Source organism: Rhipicephalus microplus, chromosome 2, assembly GCF_043290135.1.
Source record: "Rhipicephalus microplus isolate Deutch F79 chromosome 2, USDA_Rmic, whole genome shotgun sequence".
In the NCBI taxonomy this organism is placed as follows: domain Eukaryota; kingdom Metazoa; phylum Arthropoda; class Arachnida; order Ixodida; family Ixodidae; genus Rhipicephalus; species Rhipicephalus microplus.
Window position 1 is genome coordinate 13,841,460 of NC_134701.1, and position 27,554 is coordinate 13,869,013.

General features: G+C 46.2%; 1 protein-coding gene across 1 annotated transcript in view; it reads left to right on the forward strand.

The window, feature by feature from the left end:
- Positions 1 to 27,554, forward strand: part of LOC119169944 (adenylate cyclase type 3) — a 1,227,834-nt gene that overhangs the window by 194,495 nt on the left and 1,005,785 nt on the right. The window contains exon 2 of the mRNA XM_075886158.1: positions 4,335 to 4,616. Within this exon, the coding sequence (XP_075742273.1) occupies positions 4,335 to 4,616 (282 nt within the window). The remainder of the gene's footprint in view (positions 1 to 4,334; positions 4,617 to 27,554) is intronic.

Below are 27,554 nucleotides of genomic sequence, written 5' to 3' on the forward strand. Positions count from 1 at the left end.
ATATATTTTTAGGAAGGTACGAACTGCTAGTATTTGGAACCTAGCAGGAAGAAAAGGCAGGCGCGCTTCCTTATATAAAATATTATTGCGGCAAATTTAGGGATCCCCAGACCTATTTCTAACGCTTCGCAATCTTGTAGTACTAGTGGTATAATTTTGTAGGTGGGTGCTCCAGAAAACAAGACACAGCCAAACTCCAATATTGGGTGAATATAAATACAATATATTATGACCAGCACATCACGACGTAAACAAGAACGCTTACTGCTGAGTCTGCGAAGCATCCTAAGCGCCCGTGCTCCTTTAGCTGCCATATTTTCCCTATGCGGACTCCAATTTAGGTTTTCAGTATAAGTCACTCCTAAGTATTTAATAAATTTCACCTGCGGGACAAATTCCTGTGTGTACAGAAATCTGCCCTGGAATACTTATCGCAAAAACTACGATTGCGCTTTTCCTGATGTTCATTGATAGATTAATGTCGTCTAACCATGTGTCTAGAGCGTTCGTATAAAACTGTAGCATCTGATATAGTGTATGTATATCTGTAGCTGTAACAAAAAATGCGACGTCATCAGCGTATACCACACCTCTACATCATGTAGTACTAGAATAAGGCACCATAAAATAATAAATAATAATGGTGGCAGTACCGAGCCTTCGAGGAAACCTCTAGTTTGTTTATACTTTGAAGACGACACGCCAGATTGAAAGAAATAGAATTCTCTCTTTTAGAAAAGAGTAAAGCCATTCCACGAAGTAATTTGGTAAACCGTTGTGCGTTAGCAAATTTATTAGTTTACTGTGTTTCACACTATCATAAGCTTTTGCATTATCTAAAGTTACTAAGGCGGCAACCTGTTCCTTAGAACGAGCTAGTTGTATCCTGCTTTCCAAATAACATGGGCAGGTCAAATGGAGCAGCCACGCCTGAATCGAATTCGGTATGGGCATAAAACTGCGTTTTCGTCCAGCCAGTTGTCTATCCAAATGTGCGGAATTCTTTCAATTACTTTTACTAGATTAGATGTCTGTGATATAGGCCTAATGTTATCCAAGGCAAACTAAGCTCCATGTTTCTTTAATAAAGAAATTATTTTCGCGATTCTCCACTCAGGCGGAATCCACGAATGTCTAATGGAATGTTTTACTATTGCAAGTAAATCCTGAGGTGATACTTTATGAATTAATTTTATTACCGATGCAGTTAATCCTTCATGACCTGGAGCAGAATTGGGTAATATTTTTACTGCTTGTGCTGTTTCCGACGCTGCAACCTCTTTAAAGTCATCGCTGTTGTCCCGCCGCGGTGATCCAGTGGCTAAGGTACTCGGCTGCTGACCCACAGGTCGCGGGTTCAAATCCCGGCTGCGGCGGCTGCATTTCCGATGGAGGCGGAAATGTTGTAGGCCTGTGTGCTCAGATTTGGGTGCACGTTAAAGAACCCCAGGTGGTCGAAATTTCCGGAGCCCTCCACTACGGCGTCTCTCATAATCTTATGGTGGTTTTGGGACGTTATACCCCACAAATCAATCAATCAATCAATCAATCAAGTCATCGCTGTTAGCAGGGCACGGCGACTGGTAAAAGTATAAGCAGCCGTGAAGCAGCTTTTCAAGCCTTTGAGCAATATTTTCCAGAAAAGTGGGCAACTCACTTAACGTTGAGGCTATCGGTTCGATGTTGTTGGTGGTGGGATTATTTTCTTTGCTTTAAGGAAGTTGAAAAGTGATTTCCTGTGGCCAGGCTTTGAAAGGAACTCGGAATGTTGGCTATCATAGTTAGCCTTCGCAGCGGCAACTGTTCGCTTAAAAACTGCAGCTGCGTATTTATAATCACTCCGGTTTCTAGGGCACTGATTAGAGAGAAGTTTTCGCCACACCGCTCTTCTTAGCCTGTAATGACATGAACAACCAGAGTTCCACCAATGATTCAAAGGACGTTGTTTAGAGACTTGAACTGTGAATGTAGCTTTATTGAAAGATTGTTTTGTAACATCATTGAAGTTGATAACATTTCGCTCTTAATTTTCCTCGGTTCGTTTTGACAAACCCACAGATAGTGTCTGTTCAAATGTATGAAATTGACATGAGAAGTGGGCTGCCTAATCACTGAAGTCACAGGACACACAAGCTCACACAATATAGGAAATTGATCGCTATTTCTATCCGAGTTCAAAGTAGACCATGTAGACCATGTTGACTAGCGGAACATGGGAGAGGCATTTGTCTTTCAGTGGACGTAGTCAAGCTATTGATGATGATGATGATGATGATGATGATGATGATCAGTACCATGTAGAAAAACTGTGTGTGGTCACTTGAGAAATTACTGTGAAAAGTGTGGTTGCGCCCCAATGTTTCAAAACACCCGTGTTCTCGATAGGGCCCGTGACGGAACGGCGCACGAAATTATTGAAGCTTATGAAATTGACTTAATAAAACGTATGAATTTGGCTTCTTTAGCCTTGGCAACTAAGGAAAGGAGGTAGCTCGAACCATCGCTCTGATGTTGGCGAGAGCAGATTGTAACATCTTCAGTAATGGCATGTGTATGAGCTGTTCTGTATATTTACATGTGGTTTTATAGGTTTTATCGATCTGCTGTTATTGTACAAATAGCAGGTGTGATCGCGAATAAATTTTTCGTTGCAATTTAGCGTTCCGTGTTTGTATCCCCGTCTCTTCTGTGTCCTTGTCGTGATATGCTATAGCGATATGAAAGATGAACACCAACCAACTAGCCTGGTAACGTGTCATAGTAAATTTTAAATTTTTTTACCGGCATCCGGATCCATTCGGTCTTTCGTATGGGTCAGACCAACTCTGTCATGCTCGCGACTTAATATTTTCGTGCCAGCGCTAGACAGTAAAGTATGAATCCGCGCCAAAGCTCAGTTTTCGATTCTAATCAGTACTCATATTTCAACAATAAGAATTGCTGAATGTGGCACTTCCCACTAGCGCAGCCATGAACTCAAAAGGCTTTAGTTACCGTTCCGCTCTGCAGAAATCACCAAAATCGATGAGACGTGACAAAAATATCAGCCCAGAGCGAAATCATTTTGCTTAACAAAGCACCCTACCTAACTAATTGTGCACTAACGAAAAGCAGCTCTGGGCTGCGGCGGCTGCATTTTCAATGGAGGCGGAAATGTTGTAGGTCCATGTGCTCAGATTTGGGTGCACGTTAAAGAACCCCAGGTGATCGAAATTTCCGGAGCCCTCCACTACGGCGTCTCTCATAATCATATTGTGGTTTTGGGACGTTAAACCCCACTTATCAATCAATCAATCAATCAATCAATCAAAAAAGCAACTCTGGAGAGGAATTAAACCACAGAATAAAAACAAATGCACACGACTAAAAAGTCAGACTGGACAGCTTATCACCAAAAGCGAGGTTATTGAAACGCAAAATCTTAATGTTGTCTATTGCGTCACATGGTGATTCATGATGAGCAATCGGAAAGAAAACTTGACAAGTGCTTGAGCAAACCGTCAATCGCTCTAATAGGTAAAGAGTGACAGTTCCTGAGAAATTGGGTGCGTGACCAGTGAACCCTTAATATACAATTGGTCATCGTATTTGGCCTTGTCTGGTGAGCTGGAGCCCGCGTTGTGTGAGCAGAGTAATAACATACGATCGAAAGAACGGCACTTAGGTCTGTACTTAGAGCAGGACTGCTGGAAAAAAGGATCCATCTGAACTAGCTGCTTCTGCCTTGCTTCTGGCCTCTCTGCTCTTTGAGTAGTTTGTGGACCACCGCTCTTTAGTATGAATTCTAGGCAATATTAGGTGATCTTAGCGGGCGGGCTGCAGGTAGCCGACATGTAATCGAGTTTTGTGCACAGAGAGCTTTTAGAAGCAAGTTAGCGAACACTGTGGACACTAAGCTTTCGAGCTTTCTCCTGAAAAAAAGCAACTTTTTTTGCTGAGTGAACGGTATCCACCAACAATTAATGATCTAAAACATCACACTTTTTCCTTCGTTATTTGAACTCCGGTGCTATTCAGTGGCAGACTGAGTTCATTTATTTGTTCATTTAGATAACTAATTGTTCAATAAAGTACTGTCAGTGTCATTTCCCCGTTATAGATAGGAGTGGTGTTACATATTCAAAATACTAGTGATATGGTTGCTGGTGATAGAGGGACGAATGATATTTTTATTCAGGCCATGTCTTCGGCACGTAGGAGTTGAATCAACTATGTTGTCTGTCAGAACGGAACATGAACTGCTATGTACGCAGTATGAAATTCTGGGGGATTTTCATGAAAGTCTTTCGTGAGAAAGAGGTGCTGTTTTATAGAGAAGCTTTTAATTGGCGCAGGTGTGGGAGGATGCCCTTCCGTGGATGGTGGTGTACTCGTTCGCGGCGCACGTGCTGCTGCCGTGGCGCGTGGTGTCGGCATTGGCTGCGTCGGGCACTTTGGTGGCCACCCAAGTGGCGCTGTGGAGAGGCCGACCACCGGTGGCCTCGCTGCTGATGCTGGCCAGTGCCAACCTGCTGGGCCTGCTGGCCTTCCTCTGGGTGGAGCGCATGCAGAGGCGGGCCTTTCTCGAGACAAGGCAGTCACTCGAGGCCAAGCTGGTCGTCGAAGAGGAGTCGCAAGTGAGCGCCACTCGGTCCAAATTTCATATTAACGCGATAGCGTTAGGGAGCTCGTATCGCAGAAACTCCGCCGTCGTCGTCGGCCCAGTTGGTTGACAGCGAAAAATCTCGTTACAGAGACCGTCGTGGGAGGCCACTACTTGTCTACGCGTGTGCGCCCGATCACACTGAAAAAGCTGCGCATTCAAAGAAAAAAGAAAGAAAAAAGTGCTCAAGGTCACGAGGCGTGGGTGACGGGGTTTTTTAGCACCTGCCACCCCTCCCTGCTTAGCTTCCAGCGCTTCCGTCGGGACGAGAGAATAGAGAATAAAATTGCAGCATGCGACAAACTCCACTCGCACTGGACGGATTCTTAAAATTTTGGCGGCGTTGAATTCATATATACGTAGAAGGAAAGTCACATTACTGCAGTGCAATGGCATTGATGGAGGGAAAAGAGCGCCGGCCATCGGTCAACTGACAAATGATGACGCGCGTTGGCATTTGTACACGTGCGATCGAATATTCCAGCGGTGTCACTAGCGGTGACGTAAGTTCCAGAAGAATAAGTAATGCTCATGTCGTGGGCGTAATCGCATCGGAAGGTGCTATGATTATCTCGATGGCTCCATAGTCAAGGGGCGTGGTTGAGCAGGGCATCACATACACGTGTATTGCGGCGATAAAGAAGCCTTAGAAAGGATCATGGCAGTATGCATTTTACGCTTCCTATTTTATATATTCACGTTATAATGTAGTAGGAGTTAGCACCTTGAGGTCGGCCGAATGTGAGGCTGGTACGATTATGTTCTTGTTCTCCGATTGCCCGTGGTGCATACCCACTGTGAGGGATCAGCCAAGAATTTAGCGGTTTTATTAAATAATAATCACCTCCATTCGATATACTGTGTTAAGCAACAATACAGGTGATATAATCGAAAGATTAAAGATGACCTAAAAAAATGTGGTGCATGATGTAATGCATATAATTATTTAGGTAAAAAGTATTCTTTAATTAATGCAGTACTCTGACTTTTTATATACGTATATAATGCAGTAGACACATCAGAATAACAATACAAGTGAATTAGTCAACCAATTAGTTTTATTATTATAGTCCCTGACAGCCACGCATCCTCTCACATTGAAGAACCTTGAAATTGAGGCTCCAAAACGACAAAATGACAGGCACAGATAAATTCATACCAATACCACGTAGAGGTATTTCTGAAAGGGCTTTTCGTAGTGTAGTAAATTCGCGGCCGGTCAAAAATAAATAATCTATTGTTTGCAATTCACCACAAAATGCGCACAGTGGTGAAGGTGCCTGAGCAGAGCTGTGTTTTTAGAAAGTTCGATTCAGTAACTGGAAGCGTAGCCTTGTGATGGCTACTTTTATTTTCGAGTTGGGCAAAAGGATCTTTGTCGGGAATGTAGTAAACGGTGATATTCAGTAGATTTTGTCAGTGTTGTGCATCCAAAAACTTCCATAAGCACACGCCTGCGGAATCGAGCGGTAGTCACATAAGCAGATTATAGAAAGTACGGTATAATCGGCCCTCTTATTGACGACTTAGCTATAAGGAATCTGCTCTTCCATTTAGAAAGAAGCCCTTTTGTCCAGGCACCCAAACTAATTGGACTTCTCTCAAATGCACAGGTACTAGTGCTCGGAACGCCTTAATACTTGAGATTCAACACTAACAGAAAGTGCCACACAGAAAGTTTGGAAATCTGTTATTATAACAGCTGATTTATTGCCGTATCCAACTTGCGTGAGGCGAGCACTACTCTCAGACTGATTGATTGATTGATTGATTGATTGATTTGTGGGGTTTAACGTCCCAAAACCACCAAATACGTATGAGAGATGCCGTAGTGGAGGACTCCGGAAATTTTGACCACCTGGGGTTCTTTAACTGGTACCCAAATCAGAGCACACGGGCCTACGACATTTCCGCCTCCCTCGGAAATGCAGTCGCCGCAGCCGGGATTTGAGCCCGCGACCTGCGGGTCAGCAGCCGAGTACCTTAGCCACTAGATTACCGCGGCGGGGCCACTACTCTCAGAAATTCAGCCATAAGGACAGGTATGAAATCGGGTAGTCGAAGGGAATAAGACCAATTTAAATTCGGGCTAAATATAACAACTCCTGACTTTTCGTCACATCCGATCACAGGCTTTGCTTTGTTTGTAGCCCTGAATCTATGTCACATATCCACTCTGGGGAATGGCCAAGAAAACATATAGTATCATACTGACGACAGCTGCAATATTGCTTACAAAAAGGTAACAAAAAGCAAAGATGTTGAAGGAAGCCAGTATGTTAAAAAAAGATTCAGAGTGTGAGGAAAGAAACAACAAGAATATAATCGCTAATATAGTATCTATACCTTGATTTTGGGAGCCGACCAGATAGTTGAGTTTTCCAAACCCGGTTACTTTGGATTGTATGTCTCAGATTTATCCACATTTCGGAAAAAATTTCCCGACTGGCTTTTTTTTAGTATTTGTTAAAGTGGGCCTTATGTTAAATTACGTTTAGAGTCTTGAGTGAAATTACTTACCGCATCGAATGCATCTCTGTGAAAGTTTCCCAAAACGGAGGCACCAAATTGTAGAACAATTTTTGTGGTTAAATTTAAACCTAGCCTCGCACATGGTATTGCTATAAGTCTTTTGCTAATTACTGCGTAGTTAAGACATGAAGCAAAATAGTGCTCAATCGTTTCTGATTCTTCGCGGAACCGACAAAGAAGGAAGAGTGTCAGACCAGCTCTGTGTAAATAAACATTTATTGAGTGAACACGGCACCAGAATCTGGAGATAATAGCTTCAATTTTTTTCGACGGACTCCACTGAGATTTCTATGGAAATTTGAGGTGCTGAAGTACGGTCGGTTTTGTGATATTTTCCAAACTATCTGTATAAATAGCGAATTTCCTATATCTAACCCCTGCCAAGTATTTCAACTCTGGAAGTACCGGAATTAATGGTCCATCAAGTGATGCTCGCGCCAAGGCATCTGCCAGTTCATTTATTGTAATCCGCAGTGACCTGAGACCCACACAAATTTCAGGAGTTTTATATGCGGCGGTGCTAATCTGTGGAACGCTGCTAGGGCACAAGATTGTTCTGAGGTTGTGAAAGCTGCACACACCGAAAGTGAATCTGTTAGGATGATTACACTGGTTCCAGAATGAAATGAAATGAAAAAACTTTAATTCGTAGGAAGTTTAAGTGCTAAAATAATAGCTACTAGCTCAACTTCGAATGAAGGAATGAAATCTGGAAGCCTCACTGAGAAAGACCAGCCGAGGAAATCGGGGGCCATTCCTACGCCTGCCTTTTCATTGTTCGCAGAAGCATCTCTCATCGTCTTCTTTCGCGTGCCAGTCTTCATCGTCTGTTCTTTAGCGGCACATACGATTCTGCCAGCAACGATACCGCATCACACATGCTTGTAGCATAACCATGTCGTGCCATAACTCATAACCATATCGTACTTTCCGCAAGTAAACCTCCCTAAAGTAATACGTTCTTAAATACCTACAAATATACTAAAGAAAAAGTGCCGCCGAGATGTCGGGAGCGCTAACCGTTTCATAGAGCGCGTTAAACAAATAGTGCTCAGCCACTTCCATTTGCAGTCGACTGTGCAAGATTAAGTATTTCATGCGCCCTGCTTCCGTACAACGCGTCGCCGTAATGTTGTGTCGATCCTCTCGAAGTGTGAGGTGCTCCTTGCGCTAATGTTCGCGGAGGATTTACCTTTGGCCGGAGCGCTGGTGCTAGCGAACTCTCTCACCCGGTGTTGCCAGATTGGAAAGATTGGAAAAGCGAGCCACTATGTAGCAGCGGCTGTAAACGAAGCCACGAGTGTGTGAAAACAACTGCGTCATCTTCACTTGAATGACTGAATGCAAGAGATATTGTGTTAGAAATGTTAATAAATAGAACCTGAACCATTAACAATCATAATCGCTCAAATTCAGGCAGGCTATATTTTAGAGTGATTTTTTGCAGGATGATCAACCTTCTTGGGCTGCTGCAGAAAGGGCACTGATTTCACGCGTGAGATTTCACGAAAGTCCTGTGGTGGTGATAGAATCAGTACTGCGCGTGTGCTTGAAATTACAGTTGCTCGTAGTAGGATATAAATTGTACTCATCCTCGTAATCATTTCGCGCCCAATCACCTTGTCGTAGCAGTTAATTATTCTGAGTTGTACTCCTTACCTTATTCCAAGAAAATTGACACAAACAGCTACCTATTGGGTATATGATTTGTACCGTCGATGAGTGTGGAGCTTGTTGTAATCGGAGATGCCCTGCTCGTATTCTTCTTGTGCCTTTGTCATCGTTCTGACCTCGCGTTATAACAAACGTCATGTCATACCAACGAGCCCAAACTGCCATGCCCTGGTCACGCTGAATTGAAGTCTGAAGTCGCGTTCAGCAATAGGTGGTCTGCTAAGTGACTTCTCCCTCGAAGCCCCAGCCACGTCTTTTTATTTTTGTCTAATGCAGCTGACCAATTCTATTTCAGCAGCAAGAAACATATATTGAATAAAGTGGAATGCTGGGCCAGTTGGTACAACATAGTGTGGAAATATATGAGCGCTCAGGGTGAAGAAAAGAAGCACTTGACAGAAAAAACGCTCAATTTACAACTGAACTTTTATTAGAAAACATTCATTGCACGACAATGTTTCGAATGCTTTTTAATAAAAGTTCAGTTGTAAGTTGAGCGTCTTTCCTGTCAAGTGCTATCTTCCTTCTACCTTCTGCGCTCATATATTTCCCCTAAACATACATTGGTCACGGCCTCGAGTAGGGTCAGAAGCTCCACCCAAGATGTCGCACGTCGACGGGCCTCTGGTGTGAATAACTTGTGCCATTCACCTGTATGAAGCGGTCTACTGTCTTTCCCAAAAAAAGAAGAGCAAAATGATTCAATATATTTAAACAAAGGCAGTGACACTTCCTATGGCAAAGCAGCTACCTGGAAAAAAAAATTACACAAGTCAAAATAATTACTGTATTTACCCAAATCCGACAGGCATCCGCTTCCAGGAAAAAAAAATCGTATGCGCATTGGATTCGCGTGAAAAAAATGAAACTTCGCCATATTTTCCCATCGTCATGAATGTTCTGTGCGACGACGTTTCATTTGTTATTGGCGACAATGGTAGCTCAATTGCTTGCCGCTTTCTGCCGCGCCGGAGGAATTTGCAATAGCTCTCGTGCTGTCTATTTGTCAGCCACTTTATCCTGGAATGGAAGCTGCCCCCACGAAGACGCATCGTGTCCGCTGCGAGATAAGCGTTGAACGTTAATATAAATTAGCTGAAATAATATAGCAAATTGGGCTAGTTAAAACATGCTCACGACATTCAGCGCAAAAAAAAAGGACATGATCGAAGAAGAAAGCACGTGCGCGACACAAACGCTGTCTGAAAACTGAAAGCTCAATAAAAAAAAAGTGGCGTATAAGGACATACTAACAAAATTACAACATATCCCTTTAAAAAGAATCATGCATAGATTCGAAAAAGGAGGTGCTATCGCTTGCAATGGAGGCGGCGTTGACGCTGGCGCTCACCGCAGCACTGTGCAGGAGAGAAACCTCGCAAGGTGCTAAGCTAAGTGATAGACTGGTGTTTCCTACTGGAACATGCCAATCGCTGGTAATAGGCCATGAGAGACAGCAGACTCCAATTGAACACGGAGACCCGCCGTCCGCATTTAGTTAACGCGCACCTCGCGAATTTTTATTGTTCAATAATGCACAGGAGAAGTCTCCCACCGGCGCTACACTGGAGATCAAGATTCAATGCCTATATACGGGGTGGCCAGTTAACTTGTTCTGCAGTGCGAGCAGTCGGTTTTTCGATGCCAAGCAGTACTTAGACTAGCCTGGGAACGCTGTCTCGGGTGTCCGCACAAAACACCACGTCGCAGGTGTAGAAGGGTGCCAAGTAGGTCAAGTTGCAGCAGCGCGTTTACGTCCCTCTCTCCCTCACCCGTGGCAGCGGCCGGATCATCCGCCCACTCAAAACACGCTTCTCTCTTGCGTCACCCTCTCCATCGCCCGCAACGCTCGACCGCACGTCGAGTTGAAACACTCTTTCGGATAGATTATCTACGATGAAACTTACACGAAAGCTAACCCAGCTCCCGTGTCTTCGTGTTTCAAACAAACGTTTATTCGAGTAAACGCTACACCGACTATCACTTCAAACCGTTCTTCCATCACCCGCGTTGACAACTGTTTCAACCGGGTCAATGCCGCGCGCATCGCTGCTGCTTCGCATTCCACAGGGTTTCCTTCGGGGAGGTGGCCCACAATTTTTCAAAGAAGGAAGTCGCAAGCAGACGCTGGCTGCGTCGGTGTTGCGAGGCTAGAGAGAGGTGCCTAGGAGATGAGAGAGAGGGGGCGTAGGAAAGGATAAAGAGGACGCGCATGCGCAGTAAGGGTCGTCATGCCGCACATTGGATTGAACTCGGCCATAAAATGCTTCACATCTAAAAAAAAATCCAGTTGACCCAACCAAGCATCTAATCAGCTATGCTGTAGATATGAAACGTGAGCATCTGTGAGAGCGATTGAAGGCGTGTTCAGGCACCTGTCTTTTGCTTCTGTTATATTACACTCTTCAGCGATTTCATGCGTGCACTGCTCCCTGTGCCTTATCACCACAACGGTTTTGTTCAGCTCATCTGCGCAGCTGTACTACCGTCAATGGAGGGAAAGATGCACGCACGGAATAGCTTTCAGAAATAGCGTGCTTCCTTACACGGACGTTGAGACAACGTCCCGTCTGCCTAATGTACGTAACACCGCATGACAAAAAGGTGGAGTGCGCCACTCTCCGCGCACATTAAAATTAACGCTTACCGCCATGTTCCAGAGCGCCCCTTCACTAAACGCTACACCTTCACTTGAGAAAGCCGATGGGAGTGCCATCTCTAGGCAGGGAAAGTAACTGCATATCAGTGATAATATTCTGCTATTCTTGAGAAGCGCAGCGTCATTTTCATCCTATCAGCGGCGCAATGCGCAACTCTGTCAAGTGAAGGGTGAAAGTTTAGTCGAGGGGCGTTTGTGAATACGGGAGTTAAAGTGCGTAATATAGCACGTTTTAGCGCTGCTGGCAGCGGCCTGCCTCTTTTGTCAATACTTGCTCACACACTGCCTCGCTTTTCGCCTAGATCTGTGCGCCACCGCCGCCTGGTTTCCTCGCGCCGCTTCGCACCGCCGCCACGCCATAAAGTGCCAAGCACTAGCACGCGTACGCACGCCGCGTCTACGCGTCAAAAACGTCTAGTCGCGCCTGTGGAGGAAAAGGGCGCACAACCAAAGGCACGCGTCAACCGCGTTGACGCAAGTACAGTGTACTATAGGAGGCAGTGGAATGACCGTGCGACGTGATGGCGTCCGATGTAGACGTGCCATCGTCGCAGGTTAAATGAAAGGACGAGACGTGCAGGAGGAAGCGAGCTGCCGAAGTAGAGCAGTGGCCGTGCCGTCCAGCCAGCTAGAAGCATACGAATATTCTCGGCTCCTCGCGCCACGAGCCACCAGCATTCGTCATCTTTTTTCTCCAGCCGGCTGGCTGCCACTAGCGCTACGCTACAAGGGCTCCCCGCAAAGCGTGTTACGCTGGAGAAAAACGATGACGAGTGCTGGTTGCTCATGGCGCGAGGAGCCTAGAATGTTCATATGCTTCTCTCGGTGCCAGTTAACTTAATTTTCGATTATATTTTTCCGAAAAATGACAAGTTACTTCCAAAGCATGTTCTGGAGGGCCTCCTTCAAGACTATCTAAGTCATTTTCCTAAATTCGACGGATGCAACGCAAAATCTTCAGAAGGCTGGAGTAGGTATTTTTTCACATCAGCCTAATTGGTCTTTTGTGCTCCAATTGCCTTACTTCACACCAATTTATCTCGCAGAATTCCTGGCTATTACATTGGCTCTTCGAAAACTAAATTATCAGCAATCAAAAGCTATTATTGTTTCGGATGCTTTGTCTGTATGTACACATCTACCGTCTGCAAAGCAGTCTCTCCTTCTCAGGATATTTCGGTCTCTCGAACCGCATAGCCTATCAGAAGTTTTGTTTATTTGGGTCTTCGGGCGTGCTGGAATTGTACTAAATGAAATTGCTGATTCGCTCGCTTCAGCATCTTTAAATATCCTGGTGGTGCTAGTAGCGGCACAGTTTCCTTTTATTACTTCCGGACGATTCAAACGCCTGTTAATCTTAAATATCAAGGAAACGTCTCTCCTACAATCTGAAGAATTTCGGCACTTGCAATTCTCATGGAACACCGCAAAATGCCTTTCCCGTCAATTTGAGGTGACCCTCACAAGCTTTCGCTGTAGAGTTCCTCGATGAAATTTTTATCTCAACAAATCAGGATTTTCATTAACCTATGTGCAGTTTGCAATGAACCGGAAACAATAGATGACTTTCTTCTCACACGCCGCCGCTTCGCCTCACTGAGACGAATAATTCTTGAAAGACTAATTGGTATGCTCGGATTGCCAGTCAATACATCCACCCTATTATCGTTTGGAGCCAGTCAGTTGGGTGTGGGCCGCAGTGCTATTCTATCAGCGCTACATAAATTCATTCAGGCAACCAGAAGGATACGCTGCTAGTGGTACTGCCAGATATATCCAATTCTTTGTCCCCCTTCCTCATTCTTGTTAACTTGTTTTATATATTCTGATTATCGCATTCTTCTGCACTTCTCACGTTTTTTTAAAGGAACATTATTATTGTTCCTATCTATTTTCTGTTTCTTTGTTTTAGCAAGCGTTGTAAAAAAATTATCTATTATGAGGTACAGTGTGGCCAATCCCCCATGCGGGTAGGAGCCAAGATATCCCAGGCGACAAGCGAAGACAAGACAATATGCTTCTAGCTGGCTGGAGAAAAAAGATGACGAGTGCTGGTGGCTCATGGCGCGAGGAGCCTAGAATGTTCATATGCTTCTAGCTGGCTGGACGCCACGGCCGCTGCTCTACTTGGGCAGCTCGCTTCCCCTGCACTTCTCGTCCTTTCATTTAACCTGCGACGACGGCACCTCTACATCGGACGCCATCACGTCACTACAACCGAGGCGGCCACGCTGCATCCCGGCTGATTCGCCGGCGGGTGACAGTAACTGCGGCGCTGTAGTCCCATGGTACCAAAGATCTCAGGAGCGTCTGCATTGGAAGTGCGCGCGCCCCGGAGCCTGCGAAAGCGTGTAATTGCTCGTTTTTAGCGCGTTGAATGCGTTTCTGAGCCTTTATCAGGGTATGCACACCTGCTCAGCACCATGGTGCACGAGTGAATATGCAGGCACGCCGAAATTGCGTCGAGACATTTACTGTTTCAAGAGCCTGCGGACCCACAAAAAGAAACAAGAATGTCCATCGGAATTAGCACGGATCCGCCTAGCTTCTCACACAAGGAGCGCTTTGAGCTGTGCTACATCATAAGCGGCTACTGGCGAACTACAAAGAGACGAGAAGTATAAAAACCGCGATTAAATCATACGATCATTTTGTCGGCAGTATCTGCGATATCCAGAGCACAGCGTTCCTCATAGAGCCTACATGCGCTCGATTGTTTCACGAGAAATCCAAGTATAAGTAACGTTGTCACAACATTTATATCGATGACGACTCAGTTTTATCACGCCAATTGTGCGGAAGATAATAATTATTGCCTTCTGGAAGGCTTATTACATATTAAATTATTAAAAACAACACACAAACATACTAAAAAATGCCGATCGTATAGATAGCCCGTCTGTTAATCTGAGTGAATTCAATGTAGGTCGTTCTCATTTTGTATCGACAGCTGAAATTGTGCTGCTTTCCAAATATCCTTTTGGCGTAATGCCATTGCAAGCCAGAAAGTTTCTGACGATGTTTTGTATTATAAGTGTAGTTATATTATTGAGTGTCAAAAGTATAGGCAGGCAGTGGTGCAACTTGTTTTGAGAAATTTAACCTCTATATGTACACAGTAAACCCCCAGTAAATAAATAAATAAATGGATATATAAATATATATATATATATATAAAAGGAAGGAGTGCATACCTAAGGGTTCGTTTTTCTGTGTTTTGACACAATAGTAATGAGATCTAACAGACAGTAATGCCAAGGAATGTACAGGGGAAGTTATTAGAACCAATGGAATATAAATAAGGAGAAAGAAAAGTGGGTGAAAAAAATAACCAGCCGTGAGCAGGAATCGAACCTACGAGCTTCAAATAACGCGTTCGATGCTCTAACCACTGTGCTACCAGAGCGGCCTTCCCTCCATCCACTTTTTTGGGTTTATATGTGAATTTAGAAGTAGGAGTGTCAGTCAGCGCCATATATAAGCCAAGCGACGAGTGTTAAACACTCTTTTATGCGCATGTTTGCGTCACTTAGCACGTGAACTTTATTACGAGTGGGCAGCTGAATAATAGTACCCCGTATACAACCTAATGACACCAAGTCTGCCAGTACGAGACCCTCGTTAATGAATAAGTGGAAGAAGTGTATACCTAAGGGCTCGTTTTTCCGTGTTTTGATACAATATTAATGAGATCTAACAGACAGTAATGCCAAGAAATGTACAGGGGAAGTTATTAGAACCAATGAAATGTATATATATATATATATATATATATATGTATATATATATATATATACATATATATATATATATATATATATATATATATATATATATATATATATATATATATATATATATATATATATATATATATATATTGCCGTATGTTGTTAGGCACCTGCCGAAGTCCTGCGCCGCTTCCTGTTACTTCGAATTCTGCCACACCAACGGACAAGCCAAACGCGCCAAGCTATAAACGCGCCATGCAACGCTGTCTGCACGGGTCACCACATCACGCGCTGGACAAGGAACGCTGGCGGTTTTTCGAGGACAGCTCAAGGCGAAACGCAAGAGAAGTTGACGAGGTTTTGACCAGTGAGCTCCCAACCTTTGTGTTTTTAGTTGACGGGCACAAGTTCGCCATTAATAAATAGCTGTTTCAGCTTCCGGCACTGTATTGGTTCGTTACAAACTGGTGGAGGTGCTGGGTATGATTCCAAGCCCATCTCAGCATAGGGAACATAGCCCAGAACCGCGAAGTTTGGAGCCAGCGCTGTTGACTCCCGTACACCAACGAACGAGTCGTTGGGACGTTAAACCCCACAAATCAATCAACGAACGAGTCGTCGCCTACGAGGTGAGCAGCCCGAGTTTGGTGCCCTCTTCGATTCTTCGAGACCAGTGGTGGACGCAAGTCCCGGAGCCCCTGCAATGGCCACCCAAGCGACTTCATTTCCATCGCATATCGTCATGAACCCGCCCCACATACCAGAGGTATTTCACGGTGATATTTTCGAGGATTCCGAGGACTGGCTTGACGATTTCGAACGCGTTGCCAGACTGAACGGTTGGAACGAAGACCGGAAACTTCACTACGTCTACGTGGCACTGCAAGATTCTGCCCGTGCGTGGTTCGAAAACCACGAAGCGTCCTTATTATCGTGGGACGACTTTTGAAGACAGTTTCTTGCTACGTACCCAAACACGGAACGCAAACAAAAAGCAGAGGCCGCTCTTCAGACACGAAACCAACAGAACAACGAGAGCGTCGCCATGTACATTGAAGACATGTCTCGACTGTTCCGCCGGGCCGACCAGAACATGGCTGAGGAAAAGAAGTTGCGGCACCTGATGCGTGGAGTGAAGGAGGAGCTTTTTGCAGGCCTGGTGCGTAATCCACCGCGCTCTCTTGCTGAGTTCAAATCAGAGGCGACCATGATAGAAAAGACCCTGCAGCAGCGCGCGCGCCAATACAACAGGGACGTAAGCGTCTCATCCGTTAGCGCGGCGTCGACAACCCTCACAAGTAACATTAATCTCTTGCGTTAAATGGTGAGGGCTGTCGTAAGGGAAGAACTGCAGAAAATACACATGACTCAAGCTCATCCAGCGATGTCTTCACTTGCCGACGTTGTGCGCGAAGAAGTGCGGCAAGCGGTTCTACAACCACAACCTCAGGTACTACAGCGCGCACAACCGCAGCCTCGGCCTCAGTTGTCGTACGCGCAAGCTGTACGACAGGACCTCGGACGCGTGAATCGGACGGCTGCGACTGCTGTGATGCCTCCGACGTTTTCTCCGAGTACGCCGCTACCAATCCCGGAGGCAAGTCCACGTAAGAGCGATGTATGACGCACTGTAGACCGGCGGCCCCTTTGCTACCACTGCGGAGAAGCAGGTCACCTTTACCGGGCGTGCCAGTATCGTCGAGCGGGACTGCGTGGTTTTCCAGTCAATGCATCATGCCCACGGAACGGTGAACGGCCCTACGAAATCGAAGAATACTTGTCTTCACGCTATTCACCTCAAGACACGCAACAACGGAAGTCGCGTTCGACAGCACCGATGCGCTATCGGTCACCGAGTCCTTGTCCGTCATCAAATCTCCGAAGATCACGTTCACCTAGCCCGCGGCGGGAATACTAGAGCCAGCGACCTCTGGAGGTGAGGCCGCTGATACACTGACAACTGAAGACCCTCCATTGTTAGCCCGACAGGACGGTGGCAGTTACGCAACGACGGTCAAGTGCAGTAGTAGTGACGTTACCTCCGAGATATTAGTCACGATCGACGACGTCGAGGCCGTTGCGCTAATAGACACTGGTGCAGACTATTCCGTTGTCAGTAATGCTCTCGCAAAGAAGCTTAAGAAGGTGATGACTGAGTGGACCGGACCTCAGATACGTACCGCTGGAGGGCATTTAGTTAGTCCCGTGGGGTTATGCACCGCAAGGATAGGAATAAGAGGATTTGTGTATGTCGGCAGCTTTATTGTGCTTCCTGAGTGATTCCGCGAACTGATTATAGGCATGGACTTTTTGCAAACAAACAATGCAGTGATTGACTTGCAAGAGTCCCAGGTTTCGTTTTCTACGGAGAATGCCATCGCCTTCTGTAATGCGGAGAAACCAATCGTTCTACCTCTCCGCATTGTGGACGAAGATGTAACCGTGCCGCCCCGTTCCAGTGTGACCATTCTTGTGAGGAGTGAAGTTCTTCGTGACTGTGACGGATTAGCTGACGGAAACATCGGACTGCTACTAGAAAAAGGACTATGCGTGGCAAGAGGCCTGGTGAGCCTTCGTGATGGATGTGCGTATGTTCTATTAACTAACTTTCGAAATGAGCTGCAGCATTTTGCGAAGGGAACATCCGTAGCATCGCTGCATGAGTAAGTGCAAGTCTCAGATGTTTGCACTCTTGATAAAGCTTCAGAGACAGTGGATAACGTACTCCAGTCAGTAGACATTGACAGAGAGCTCTCGTCATCTCAGAAGCAACAGATTGCTGACCTCATCAGAGAGTTCACCGAGTGCTTCTCCACCTCGTCGAAAGTCGGGCGTACTCCCGTCGCAAAGCACCGTATCGTGGTCGAAGAACACGTGAGACCTGTGCATCAGCGCCCATACCGAGTAGCGCCAAAAGAAAGGGAAGCCATCAAGAACCAAGTGCAGGAAATGCTCAATGATGATGTAATTCAGCCATCCAACAGTCCGTGGGCATCACCGGTAGTGCTAGTCAAAAAGAAGGACAACACTCTGCGGTTTTGCGTTGACTACAGAAAGCTGAACCAAGTCACAAAGCGTGATGTTTACCCACTTCCACGGATCGATGATTCCTTGGATAAGTTACGCAATGCTCTCTTCTTTTCATCATTGGACTTAAAAAGTGGATATTGGCAGATCGAGGTGGACGAACGAGATCGCGAGGAGATGGCGTTTGTGACCCCAGACGGACTATACGAGTTCAAAGTGCTCCCTTTCGGTTTGTGCTCTGCTCCCGCTACCTTCCAGAGGATGATGGACACTGTGCTCTCCGGACTCAAGTGGCAATCGTGTCTCGTCTACCTCGACGATGTAGTGGTTTTTTCTTCCACATTCGAGCAGCACATCCACCGACTGAGAATAGTATTGGATGCCATTCGGGTGGCAGCACTGACCATCAAACCGCAAAAGTGTCACTTTGGATTTCGTCAGCTTCGGTTCCTCGGGCACATAGTTAGTGCGGAAGGCGTCCGCCCCGACCCGGAAAAGATTGCAGCAGTTGAAAATTTTCCGAAACCGCAAGACAAAAAGGCCGTCAGACGATTCCTGGGACTATGTGCCTACTACAGACGCTTTGTTGAAAACTTTGCTAAGGTCGCTGAGCCTTTGACATGGCTAACAAAAGAAAGTGTACCATTCTCTTGGCGGGACGAACAAGAAGCGGCTTTCTCAGAGTTGCGACGCCGTTTGCAGTCTCCTCCAATACTTGCCCATTTTGACGAAGAGGCCGATACAGACATACATACCGACGCGAGTAACGTTGGCCTCGGTGCCATCCTCGTTCAGTGGCAGAATGGAGAAGAAAAGGTCATTGCTTACGCGAGCCGCACTCTATCAAATGCTGAATCTAATCACTCAGCGACAGAGAAAGAGTGTCTCGCAGTTATATGGACCATCAGCAAGTTTCGCCCATACCTCTACGGCAGACCGTTTCGAGCAATCAGTGATCATCATTCATTGTGTTGGCTGGCAAACAACAAGGACCCTTCAGTAAGGTTTGCTAGATGGAGCCTGCGTCTGCAGGAACACGACATCACTGTGGTCTACAAGTCTGGTCTCAAGCACAATGACGCGGATTGCCTGTTTCGCGCACCTGTTGAGTCTCCATCATCTGACCAAGAACAAGACATCCCATTTCTTGGAGATCTGAATGTGTCGGAGATGACTCGTCTTCAGCGAGAGGACCCGGAACTACGCCCGCTTATCCAATACTTGGAGGGTCACCACATTGAGGTACCACGAGTTTTCATCCGCGGTTTGACATCCTATGTCCTCCGGAACAACGTCCTATACAAGCGCAGCTTCGTAAACACCGGTGAGACGTTTCTGCTTCCTGTACCATCATCACTGCGAGCATAAATATTAGAAGCGTGTCATGACGCATGTTGTTAGGCACCTGCCGAAGTCCTGCGCCGCTTCCCGTTACTTTGAATTCTGCCACACCAACGGACAAGCCAAACGCGCCAAGCTACAAACGCGCCATGCAACGCTGGCTGCACGGGTCACCACATCACGCGCTGGACAAGGAACGCTGGCGGTTTTTTGAGGACAGCTCAAGGCAAGACGCAAGAGAACTTAGCTTCTATTAGCGCGGCACATATGAAAAGGAAAGAGGAAAGAATACAGAGACGTCAAGACAGGTAGGCGCTAAACTTCCAACTGTTTATTTCATGCACTTGACACCCATCTTATACATGCGTAGAAACACGACTCATCTTGCACGTGGTGACATCCCAAGAAACGTCATTTCCTTATCTGTCAAAGCAATCGAAGGTGAACTCACACACAAGTTCCCCATTTTTTCTATTGCCTCGGCTTCTTTGATCTCACGTGTCAGCTGATTGCGAGACCGGCTGATAACGGTGCAGCTATACAGATCAGGGGAGCACCCACACCCCTTGCAGTGCGCCGCCAAGAACCCTCCCGCTGAAAGTTTATTTCTCGCGTTGTAAGCATGTTCCCGCAGTCTATCATGCGAGCTCCCCCAAGGTGCCTCTCGAGCTCTACTTGCGAGCTCCCCCAAGGTGCCTCTCTGCGGTTTTTGGATATCCGGTTGTTTTTTCTAGGAAATCACACTTGCTGGTCGTATGAGCCACGGGCAAATAAGCCTCTGCTTTCTTTTGTCTCGGCGCACTCTAAGCTTATAAAGAGAGGAATCGCAAACTTGTGTTTTAAAAACGCCCTAGCAAAATCGTGTCATCACAAAATGGCACACAGTTTCATGACTCAGAGTAAGCGTCTCACCGAAGCAGGGTACCCTGTTCTGCTGCAGGTCTCTGTAGCTGAGCGTATCCTCAAAGCTTCACAGAAAGATAGGCAACAAGTGTTGGAGTGTTCGGGTAGCAGAATAGGCGTAATCCCATATATGCATACTGTCTCTCATAACTTGAAGAAGGTAGCCCAGCGGGCTCACGTACGTGTGGTGTTTTCAGCCCCCAAAAAACTAGGGGAGCTTTGCAAGTTGACCTGCCCAATTAGTTCTATTCGCTTAGTATGTGATAAGAAACATCAGGTTAGATATGTAGATTGTGTGTGTTGCGTTGTGTACGTGTTCTTGTTATCGTGTGGAAGATATTACATAGGACAGACTAAGCGGTGTCTTAATGATAGACTGCGGGAACATGCTTACAACGCGAGAAATAAACTTTCAGCGGGAGGGTTCTTGGCGGCGCACTGCAAGGGGTGTGGGTGCTCCCCTGATCTGTATAGCTGCACCGTTATCAGCCGGTCTCGCAATCAGCTGACACGTGAGATCAAAGAAGCCGAGGCAATAGAAAAAATGGGGAACTTGTGTGTGAGTTCACCTTCGATTGCTTTGACAGATAAGGAAATGACGTTTCTTGGGATGTCACCACGTGCAAGATGAGTCGTGTTTCTACGCATGTATAAGATGGGTGTCAAGTGCATGAAATAAACAGTTGGAAGTTTAGCGCCTACCTGTCTTGACGTCTCTGTATTCTTTCCTCTTTCCTTTTCATATGTGCCGCGCTAATAGAAGCTAAGTTCATGGATAACCAACTCGCCCGAGCCACAACACTTTTGAACTTTATTTCTTGTTCAACGGGCCCGTTCTTCTACGCACTTCGTGACCCTCATGCAATCGTTTCGCTAATAGCAGAAACGGTGTGTAAAGCACGCTCTCTTGCGTTCTGCACTCGTCGCAAAATAATACCGCAAGAAATAGTTCACCTCTCAGGAGGCTTCGTTCCGTCACCAGGACACTCGTCTAGGATCTGCAAGATCCTACGTTCGGAGCTGTACCGCCAAGTGCGGCTCTACCGACAGGCTCTGACCACGAGCTTGCGCTGCACCAGTGATCCTGTGGGTGCACTTGGAAGGATTCGTGCGTTCTCACGGTTTGTCGACCAGAGAACGGAGTGGCTGTGGCAGCGTCATCTGAAGCAGCTCCGGAGCCGTCTACCGGGAAAGAGACCGACTCAGAGAAGCCCTGTTCATGGGGCTTCGCAGCTGAACCTTCCAGGGTTCGTCCACGATGCGCTCTCACTGGGTCCGAAGTTCGCGGTCGAAAAGAGGAGGCCACCGGAAGAACTGTTGTCCATGGTGAGACAGCTTGCTAAACTCGTCCCTGAGGAGGAAGCGTCCCGCGTTGTATCTGAAGGTGTAGATGTTATTTCACGTAATCGTATGCCGCGTCCAAAACACTCTGTAAAACGTGTTTCGGAGTATCTGACAAGCAATTCCTTGTGTGTGTTGCCTGCCGACAAGGAAGGTGGTTTTGCTGTTTTGCCTGCAGCCACGTTTTGTGCTAAGGCGAAGGAAGCCATCTCCAGTGTTTTCAAAGTGCATGATCAGGTCGTTCCGACAAAAGTTAAGGCGCAGGCCAAGAAACTGTGTAGTAGGCTGAATCTTGATAAGCTAAAGAAAAGTGTCAATGACAGCAGACGAGGTCACCTTGAAGTTCTCTTCAGCGCTAAGACCCACAAACCAGACGTCCCGTTGAGGGTAATTATTTCAGAAAATGACACATGGCAAAAGTCAGTCGCTTTGTTTCTTCAAGCCAAGCTTGCTTGTTTACCCGTTAATGATCCTTTCTTGATTAGGAACTCCGATCAGGTAATTGAATTCTTGAATAACCACACACATGACAGTTACCAAGCCTTCTCGGTGGACATAAAAGACTTGTATTACTCGATACCTCATGGTGCTCTGTTGTCTGCTATTGAACATGCCATAGATGATTACGGTGTCACGCGCTTTCAAAATGAAGCTTCATTATCGTTGAGTCACTTTTTAGAACTTTTATCTTTTTACCTTTCCTCTACTTTTATCTCATGGGACAACGCGTTGTATTTGCAAAAAAACGGTGTATGCATCGGCTCGTGCATAGCACCCATTCTTAGTGATCTGTTTTTATCCAGCCTTAGCACTTCCTTGTCCTCAACGTTAGACGACACTCCAGTGTGCAAATCTTTTCGTTTTGTCGATGATTTCCTGTTTTTGATGGACTGTACACCAGTTGACCTAGAAGCGAAGGTTGAAGAAGTATTACCAGCGATTAAGGAATGTCTCGCACCCCTTGATATTACTTGCGAGCTCCCCCAAGGTGCCTCTCTGCGGTTTTTGGATATCCGGTTGTTTTTTCTAGGAAATCACACTTGCTGGTCGTATGAGCCACGGGCAAATAAGCCTCTGCTTTCTTTTGTCTCGGCGCACTCTAAGCTTATAAAGAGAGGAATCGCAAACTTGTGTTTTAAAAACGCCCTAGCAAAATCGTGTCATCACAAAATGGCACACAGTTTCATGACTCAGAGTAAGCGTCTCACCGAAGCAGGGTACCCTGTTCTGCTGCAGGTCTCTGTAGCTGAGCGTATCCTCAAAGCTTCACAGAAAGATAGGCAACAAGTGTTGGAGTGTTCGGGTAGCAGAATAGGCGTAATCCCATATATGCATACTGTCTCTCATAACTTGAAGAAGGTAGCCCAGCGGGCTCACGTACGTGTGGTGTTTTCAGCCCCCAAAAAACTAGGGGAGCTTTGCAAGTTGACCTGCCCAATTAGTTCTATTCGCTTAGTATGTGATAAGAAACATCAGGTTAGATATGTAGATTGTGTGTGTTGCGTTGTGTACGTGTTCTTGTTATCGTGTGGAAGATATTACATAGGACAGACTAAGCGGTGTCTTAATGATAGACTGCGGGAACATGCTTACAACGCGAGAAATAAACTTTCAGCGGGAGGGTTCTTGGCGGCGCACTGCAAGGGGTGTGGGTGCTCCCCTGATCTGTATAGCTGCACCGTTATCAGCCGGTCTCGCAATCAGCTGACACGTGAGATCAAAGAAGCCGAGGCAATAGAAAAAATGGGGAACTTGTGTGTGAGTTCACCTTCGATTGCTTTGACAGATAAGGAAATGACGTTTCTTGGGATGTCACCACGTGCAAGATGAGTCGTGTTTCTACGCATGTATAAGATGGGTGTCAAGTGCATGAAATAAACAGTTGGAAGTTTAGCGCCTACCTGTCTTGACGTCTCTGTATTCTTTCCTCTTTCCTTTTCATATGTGCCGCGCTAATAGAAGCTAAGTTCATGGATAACCAACTCGCCCGAGCCACAACACTTTTGAACGCAAGAGAAGTTGACGAGGTTTTGACCAGTGAGCTCCCAACCTTTGTGTATTTAGTTGACGGGCACAAGTTCGCCATTAATAAATAGCTGTTTCAGCTTCCGGCACTGTATTTGTTCGTTACAATATATTTGATTAAACGAGGGTGTCGCACTGGCAGACTTGGTGTAATTAGGTTGTGTACGAGGGACTATTAATCAGCTGCCCGCTCATAATAAGTTCACGTGCTACGTGACGCCAAACATGCGCATAAAAGAGTGTTTTCACACTCGTCGCTTGGCTTATAGATGACGCTGACTGTCACTCCTACTTCTAAATTCACATATAAACCCAAAAAAGTGGATGGAGGGAAGGCCGCTGTGGTAGCTCAGTGGTTAGAGCATCGAACGCGTTGTTCGAAGGTCGTGGGTTTTTTTCCTGATCACGGCTGGTTTTTTTTTTCATTCACTTTTCTTTCTTCTTATTTACATTCCATTGGTTTTAATAAATTCCTCTGTACATTCCTTGGCATTACTGTCTAATATTGTGTTAAAACACGGAAAAAGGAGCCCTTAGGTATACACTTCTTTCCCACTCAGCGTTCAGCGCAACTGTAGCTCTGCATTGCGCAGTGCTTCCATTGCACTTCACGCATGCAGCACAGCCGCCGATACCATTATGGTGCCTACACCCACTCAAAGCCCTTCTTACAATTCCTGGCATCCAGAATAAGAAAAATTCGTCGCATCTAGCCCTGAAACAGGCCACATTACTTTTCTTGCAAGAGAAGCACAACGGACGCCTTCACATTTACACGGATGGCTCGGTGGCTTCAGTAAGCTATGCAGGGGCGGTGGTTATTTCCGCGAGGCACATCACACTTAAATTCATGACATCGCATTTGACGTCGTCGACAGCTGCAGAACTTGCGGCCATACGTGCAGCTCTGGATTTTATAGTGAAAGAACCTTCGGGAATTTGGTCTATCTTCTCGGACACGAAGGCATCTCTTCAATGTCTTATGTCACTCTTTCGCCATGGACCTAATGAACAGTTAGTAGCTGAAATAAAGCTTCTTCATCACCAAGCAATCGAAAAACAGCACAACATAGTGTATCAGTGGATACCAGGTCAGTGCGGTATATATGGCAATGACCGCGCAGATGAGGCCGCTAGATCTGTCCACGATGGTACCCAATACACAGCCATTCAGTTCTCAAGAACCGACGCAGCTACAAGACTTCGTTCGCTTGCACGTGACCTCACACTGGTAGAGTGGAACTCAACAGACTTCACAAACGCACGCCTGCATAACTTGGATCCCGACCTGCAGCTTCGTCTTCCCCAAAGGATATCTTGAGCTGAGGAGACTCTTCTATGCCGCCTGTGGCTTGGAGGGGCCTTCACGAACGCATACTCTTATCTCATTGGGATGGCCAGCTCTCCTACATGCACTTACTGCAGTTGCGAAGACACCATCGCGCACCTTCTGTGTAAGTGCACCCATTTCAACGCGCAAAGACAAGAACTCACTGCAGCGCTGGATAGACTAGACGATCGCCCTTTGTCGGAACAAAGGATTCTGGGTCATTGGCCGAGCCCATCTTCAGCCCAAAAGGCTTTGAAAGCTTTGCTGCGCTTTTAGCGGACAACTGGCTTCAGAGACAGACTTTAGTGTCTTATACTCTTTGATGTTGCCTTTCCTCTGTCGCAATTTTTTTTGTAATTTCTCTTTCTCTTCGCAACATTTCTTTTTAACATCTTTCATTCCCCTCACCCCTTTCCCCAGCCCAGGGTAGCCAGCCGGTCTAAAAACTGGCTAACCTCCCTGTCTTTCCACTTAAACTTTCTTCCTCCTCCTTATTTTAAATATATATATATATATATATATATATATATATATATATATATATATATATATATATATATATATATATATATATATATATATATATATATATATGTGAGATCTAACAGACAGTAATGCCAAGGAATGTACACGGGAAGTTATTAGAACCAATGGAATGTAAATAACTGCGCGGGTTCGAATCCCGGCTGTGGCGGCTGCATTTTCGATGGAGGCGGAAATGTTGTAGGCCCGTGTGCTCAAATTTGGGTGCACGTTAAAGAACCCCAGGTGGTCTAAATTTCCGGAGCCCTCCACTACGGCATCTCTCATAATCATATAGTGGTTTTGGGACGTTAAACCCCACATATCAATCAATTGGAATGTAAATAAGAAGAAAGAAAAGTGGACGAAAAATTTTTAGTTAACCTGCTCACGCTGGTTATTTTTTCATCCACTTTTCTTTCTTTTTATTTACATTCCATTGGTTCTAATAACTTCTTGGCATTATTGTCTGTTAGATCTCATTAATATTGTGTTAAAACACGGAAAAACGAGCCCTTAGGTATACACTTTTTTCCCTTTTATATATATATATATATATATATATATATATATTCACAAGTACACGCATTTAGGTCACACGTCACCACCCCATTACCATTATCCATGCAATGTCCAGCTACTATTTTTAGGCTGTGCATTTCTCGTCCGACCACGTTAGACTTATTTTGAATGGAATGAAAAAACTTTATTTCAGTCCTGCAGGACGCGCTTAGCGCGTAGCGGGCGTTTCCCACGTAGGGACTGACAAGGAGTACCTGGCGGCCGCTTCGTGGGCCTGCTGGACGGCCCATTGCTGGTCGGCGGGAAGTGAGCTCCTGAAGGACCTCTCCCACTTGCTTGAGGTAGAGTCGGGAGGAGTTGTTCTACCCTCCCAGAGCATGTGTGGAAGTGTCGCTGTGTGTCCACATGATGGGCATGTGTCGCTGGGGTATGCATCGGGATAATAAACGTGAAGCGTGGCATGGTTTGGGTACAAGTGTGTCTGTAATAGGCATAGGGTAATGCCTGCAGTCGGTTAAGTTTCGAATGTGGGGGTGGAAAAATGCGGCGTTACAAGTAAAAGTGCTTTGTAATTTCATTGTACGTAATTGATGCATCCCGATTGGTATCTAACCCAGCAAGATGAGGTTGCCCTGTGGCAGTGCGGTCGGTAAGTGCGCGCGCTGCATCATGGGCGATCTCGTTGAGGTTGGATAGGGCACCCGGCACCTGGCCGAGATGGGCGGGGAACCAGATGACAGTGTGGTGCTTCAGGGCACTCGGGTCCGCATTGCGCAGGATACGTAACGCCTGGTCGGAGATGACTCCGCGTTCGAAGGCTTTGATGGCCAGCCTGGAGTCGCTGTAGATGAAGTCCCGTTTGCTGTCGAGCATAGCTATAGCTATAGCTACTTGCTCCGCTACTTCGGGTTTTCGGGTGAGGATTGTGGCTGAGTTAAGAGTCTGCTGCGCGGATGATACCGCGACCGCGGCGAAGGCTTGGTGGTTGCGGTAGGCAGCGGCGTCCACGAACGAGACGTTGTCCGCTTCCATGTCTATGCGCTTGAGAATGGCGGTCACCCACGCATGGCGCCTGCCTCTGTTGTATTCGGGGTGTACATTTCGTGGTATGGGAGTGATCGTGATAAGGTCGCGGATTTCACGCGGAACTAGAGTCAACTCTGGGGGGTCCCTGGCCCTCGAGGAGAAGGAGCCGAGCTCGCGCAGAATATGGCGGCCCGCCTGGGTGGTAGTGAGTCGGGTCAATTGCACACGTTCCCGAGCTTCGGCGATCTCTTCTAGCGTGTTATGTACGCCAAGCTCGAG